Here is a 6000-nt window from a genome sequence, read left to right on the forward strand (position 1 = left end):
GAGTGCCTGATTGATCTGTGCTCTGGCACCAATAGAGGCTTCTTTCACCACCTTTAATGCACTTGGACTTTTTTTATTTACCTTATTTTCGCCAATATCACCCCCTATAGCATCACGCCGCAAATTATGTTTTTCCGATTGCCTATGCAGTACAATGCAAGTTCCGATTGGCTACGCCCGGTCATGATCAAAGTATTGTCTCAGAAATGGCAAAAAAAATATGAATAACTGTACATCCATCCATCCATCCATGAATGCAAGGCGTCATGGAAGGGGTGAGGGGGTTGCTTGCCCAGTAAGAGGTATGAACAGACACCACAGGGGGCGGTATATATGCAAATTCTGTCTCAGAGTGTATATACTGTACATATACTGTATGCAGCCTGGGTCTGAGGGAGGACATACATTAATGAATGAGGCATCTATATATGCATGCATAACTCTGTAGGGGTCAGTTTGCCTCGCCACAATCTGCATAACTGCTGGAAAATAAGTATTTATTGGCTGAACTTCTCCTAATGTATACGATAAAGAAGAACAATTCAGTGTTTCCAAGCAATTCTGCTTGGAAGCTGCGTGGACACGCTCTGCATGCCGCAGATCTGCCTGCAAGCATATTGATATCCTGCAGTGACTATCGCCTTAACCCATTCTGACCTGAGATCAGATTTATATGAGGTTTCCACTGGACACACACTGGTCTGATTAACCCATTCTGACCTGAGATCAGATTCTAAAAATGTCAGTCGTTCTTTGATTCTTCAAAAATAGCAGACCTACAAGCTCGTAGCGCGCCACTCGGTGGCGCGCTATGAGCTTGTAGATCTGATATTTTTCAATAGCTAAAGCACGACATGATGCTAACACCAAAATGGGTTCCCGTTCAGAATGGGTTAATCTTGACTTCAGAAGGGGGGGGGGGGGGAGGGAAAAAAAACTGTCGGAATTCCATCTTTTATTTAATATGTTCCAAGCGCTTTTTAACACCATGAGATATGATTGACTGTCCCACCCACTGTCAGAGAATGGGAAGTGGCTTGCATGCGTTTGTGTAACGCAGTTTCATCACAAAAGGCAGCTTTTCTATTTTGTGATAGTTATATATTCCCGAACATCATGAAGACACACAGATATACAGTGCCGTGACAAACCGATGGCTCTATTCTGGCACAGATCTCTCTCCTCTCCCTCTCCGAGCGGTCTCATCTCGTGGTATCGCGGGCCCAGAGGCAGTCTTGATCCTCTTTATGTCAATAGGATGACGGAGATTATAGCTATAAAGCCCCTCCTCCATCTCCAATAAGATCATTTTTGTCCTCAGAGCTTTGTCATTTTCAAAGATACCCTTTCTGGACGTCTGTCATTGGATGATGGGGGGTACGGTATAGCTGTAGTGTGTGCGTGTGCGTGTGCATGTGCGTGGGTGTCTGTGCATGTGCGTGCGAGCGCACAACACGTGACATGCATTTGTGCATGCGTGTGGCTGCATGGGGAGAGTTAATTCTAAACCATTTATCTTTTCAATTAATTACAATAATCAACTGCGCGAGCCACTTAATTCCGCATTTGGAAGTGTCTATCCTCCGTTGTGTTGCCATGTAGTCGGACACATCTCCCGCTATGGAAATAGAGCTTGTCTAGTGATGCGAAAGCTGCTTCTTTTCTCAGACAGACGAGCCAAAATGCGACCACAGAAACCACTCTAAGTCATCTTAGATTTTGTCTCAAACATTGCTGTACTTGACAGCATTTCAGCATACCAAAAAATATATATATTTTTTTTTACTTCTGTTTTTACCATGTTTGTCCCAGCGGACACGGGCAAAAGATGAATTATTAAATAGAGTACAATTTTTTTGTTTAAAGAAAGAAAGGATAACAAGTATATCTACCCAGACTGCTGAATCATAGTAGATCCACACAGCAGTAGCCCACATTGCTGCCTGGGTGCGGTTTGAATGTAGTGGTGTGAAATTGTCACAATATGCTGCACTTTATCAGAATTGTGAGTGTCTTGTGTGGCTGGTTTGGAGTGTTGTTATTTTGGAGCCAGTGTGAGTGTCAAGTCTCCAGGAAATGCTATTGGGCAGCATGGCCAGAGGGCCTCTGGGGCTCTGTTTGAACCACTGACTGCCTTTTCTTCTCATGAGAATTATATTCACAGGCTAGTCGTGGGAGATATTCATCGTAATGCAATGCATTGCTGACATTTAAAATAGAGTAGATTTCCTTATACGCCTGGCTGATTTCGATCTTAATCCGAAAACACGCCCGATAGTTCTCCGTATTTTCCTGACACTATAGACCCGTAACCATGTGTGAGATCAGGCTTATATTTCTCTGGGAAAAAGAATCCCAGGTTGAGCCCCTATACAGTAGCTGCACTATTCATCTTACGGCTCATCTTTCAGCCATCCCCCCCCGCCCCCTTTCCCACTTTGGCAAACCTGCGTGCGCGGTGACGACAGAGTCTTGTTTGTCTGTAGTTATTACACCATGGGCTGTGTGTGGCAGCGGTGTGCGTAGGCAGACAGGAGAAGAGAGAGAGAGAGAGTGGTCAAGTCAGCCAGCCCGCCCGCCCACACCCCCCTCTCTGCTCCGTACTGTGTCTCACTGCGCTAATGCAGTGTTAAAGTGGGCACATTACCACAAGAGGGAGCATAAGCATCAACAGAGAATACAACAAGATAGCCCGTGTCGAGGAGAAAGGAGAGAGAGAGAGAGGGAGGGATAGAGGGAGAGAGGGGGGAGAGAGAGAGAGAGAGAGAGGGGGAGAGAGAGAGAGAGAGAGAGAGAGAGGGGGAGAGAGAGAGACCCCCAAGACATGCACGCACACACACACAGAGAGAGACAGAAAGACCAGACGAAAAAATAACAAGGCCAAAAGATCAGACAGGACTCCATTACAAGACCAAGGCTGACACCCCCCCGTCCCCCCGTCCCCCTGTCCCCCCTCCCCCTCCCCATGTTGCCAGGGCACACATAATCCACACTCAAAGCACTCCAACATTGCCTTTCATTGCTTTCACTGATTGCGGCTTCGCTTTTGCCCCTCCTTCAACAGCACATTTACCACTGATAACTGCACGGCACGGGGTTCCAAATTGCTGTTTTTCTTGTTCCTTCGTCCCCCCCACCGTCCCGTCCCCCCTCCGTCTCTCTTACTCCTGCGATGCATTTGTAGACCCATTTCATTTGTATTTTATGTTGTTCTCAGCCGGGGATAGTGTTTAAGCACAGCAGGGATTCTCATGATTTTTCTCTTTGAACACGCTGATTTACTTGCAATTTGAATTGTCAATTATGTTAAATTCATTTTTTTTTTTTTTTGTATATATTTGGTTTGCTCTCTGTATGTGGCTGGCTGTGATGATTGTGTGTGTGTGTGTGTGTGTGTGTGTGTGTGTGTGTGTGTGTGTGTGTGTGTGTGTGTGTGTGTGTGTGTGTGTGTGTGTGTGTGTGTGTGTGTTGGTGTTAACGTACCTTTCTTCTTCTCCAACAGAACTTCTTCCAGATCATTAGCAACCTCCTGGAAGAAGACAACAAGGACAAGTGGGAAGATGCACAACAGGTGAGCGTTGCAGTAAATAAATCGTTCGTTCAGTAGTTTGCATTGTTGTGGTGCCTGCAGGCTGCAACATCTCTGGTTGAAGCCGTGGTTGCAGATGTCCTTTTAATTTAACCCCTTTTGGTGTTCAGCATCATGCTATGCTTTAGCTATTGAAAAATAGCAGATCTACAAGCTCATAGCGTGCCACCGAGTGGCGCGCTACGAGCTTGTAGGTCTGCTATTTTTTTTAAATCGAAGAACGACTGACATAGAAACATAGCTTTTTCAGAAAACTGTCAGGATGTATAGAAGACATTTTTAGAATCTGATCTCAGGTCAGAATGGGTTAAAATGGGACACACGCTGTATGTACAGTATGTATTGCAAGGCACGACAGTCACGTTTTAAGTGCTTATAACATTATTTCTGTCCCGGTATTTGTGAGAGGCCTTGGATTTCTCTCTCTCTCTCTCCTGTTAAAAGTGATCTGTCTATCTGATGTGGAGAGTCAGATCCTCAATCCGCCACATGGTGGCAGCAGCACTTCCACACAGACTGTCCAGTTATCATCTGTCACATACTCACATTCAGTGTGCCTTACTTACTCATAATAACTAGCGGTGGGCAAAGCTCAGTACTTGATTTAAAGTATGGAATCAGGGATGGGAAACATTGATGACGGAGAGAGAGGGCCACGATATTTACACACTCACTCCAGAGAGCACATACTGTATAATGTCAGGATACTTATTTTCTTTCTTTTTTCATCTTTTGTGTATGCATCTCTTTCTAATGTCACACAAAAGTGGAACAAATAGCTGATCTACAATCTCATATATGCCATTTTTGCTATTTTTATTATTGGAATCCTGAATTATTATAATTTTTTGCTATTTTTGAATTGGAATCCTGAAAAGTAAACATTATTATTTTATTTCAAATGCCTTTACTTATACTTATGTAAGCTTTTTATGAACTTAAATACAAATACATTGGACATAAAAAAAAAAGACAATAACATTGTGCCGCCCATCCATCGCACTGCTGTTTATTAACACCATGCTGAAAACACTGCTGTAAAACTACCCTAGAACTGACATACAAAACAAGACAACAAACGAAACTAAATTAACTTGGACGTTCATACAGTTACAGTCACAATAATACATAAACCTTCACAATAAGATTCACAAACAAATACAACACTGACCACTTTGCCTGCTTGCACATGAAGGGGGGGGGGGTCGACTTGGAACCTTCAGTCTTTCTTGAAAAACCTTTTTGTTTTCTCTTCTTTTCTCCATTTTACTTTACTTCATTTCTTGTACTTAACTTTACTTTCTTCTGCTTTACATTTTATAGTTCACTTTACTTCGTTCACTTCACTTCTTCTTGTCTACTTTGCTTTCTTCCTTCCAACTGCTTTCTTCCTTCTGCACAGAGCTCTCTCTCTCTCCCAGTAATCTGCACAGTAGGCTACAGTGCACTCTCGAGTCCTTCAATGTAATGAGAATTCTGCCTTCTCTCACTCACAAACAGGTGTAACCAACAAGCTTAATTAGCAGAAGCACAGATGCAACAAAGACTCGTAATAAGAAGAACGCTCAACACATAGAACACACTTAGAGCGCCCCCTAAAGGACAAATACAGAAAAATGAAAACCTTGACATGGCTGCAGTAACAAACATTGTAATACTAGTCATTAAGTCACTAGAATATCACCACTCGTGATTATTCGCCACTCGTTTTATACATTGTCTAGTCTGGTGTATGTGTCATTGTGTATGTATGTCCTGTATGTCATGTCTATAAAAAAAACCTAATAAAAAAGAATATAATAAAAAGTCACTATTAATATCACTACATTGCTGTATGAAAATGTAAAACATTTCGCCCCCCAAAAAAATTAAAATATATTTTCCATTTAACAAAAAGCTCACAGTGCATCACATTGCGACGACCAAAATGTACTTCAGCACGGTACTCAAGTGTATGACTGTAGTACTGTACGTGTTTATTGTCCACTTATCGATACATAAAGGCTCATAAGTGCCACAGATTGTGGCAGCTACAGTGAGGGAGAGCTGCTGGGGCTTTTAGTTGAACATAATATTACGTGTTTCTAGTGATAATGCTCTCTCTCCTTATAGAAGGAAACCTCCCCTGACCTCCTGTACCACTTAAAATGCCATGCAGCACCTGCTCACAGCTGATGTACTGTAAGCTGTGGGCTTTCCACCCACACTAACTGTGAAAACAGAAAAGACCATATAGCCCTGTGGGATTCCGCTCAACCATAATGGTTGGAAATCACTTGTAGATCAGCTAATTTCAGCATGCAACCAAGTGTAAAATCAGCCATTACTACTACGCCATCAGGCACCACCAGAATAAAATGTATTAGACTAAATCAACTGTATGTTTAGTCGACTAAAATCTTATGGTATTT

At 42.8% G+C, this 6000-nt stretch overlaps 1 protein-coding gene across 1 annotated transcript in view; it reads left to right on the forward strand.

The window, feature by feature from the left end:
• adgrb3 (adhesion G protein-coupled receptor B3) overlaps nucleotides 1–6000 on the forward strand; it is a 223785-nt gene that overhangs the window by 117532 nt on the left and 100253 nt on the right. Inside the window, exon 11 of the mRNA XM_080781955.1 lies at nucleotides 3503–3571. Coding sequence (XP_080638081.1) covers nucleotides 3503–3571 — 69 coding nt within the window. The remainder of the gene's footprint in view (nucleotides 1–3502; nucleotides 3572–6000) is intronic.

The sequence above is a fragment of the Protomyctophum bolini genome (genome assembly GCF_963924005.1).
Source record: "Protomyctophum bolini genome assembly, chromosome: 14".
NCBI classification, from domain to species: Eukaryota; Metazoa; Chordata; class Actinopteri; order Myctophiformes; family Myctophidae; genus Protomyctophum; species Protomyctophum bolini.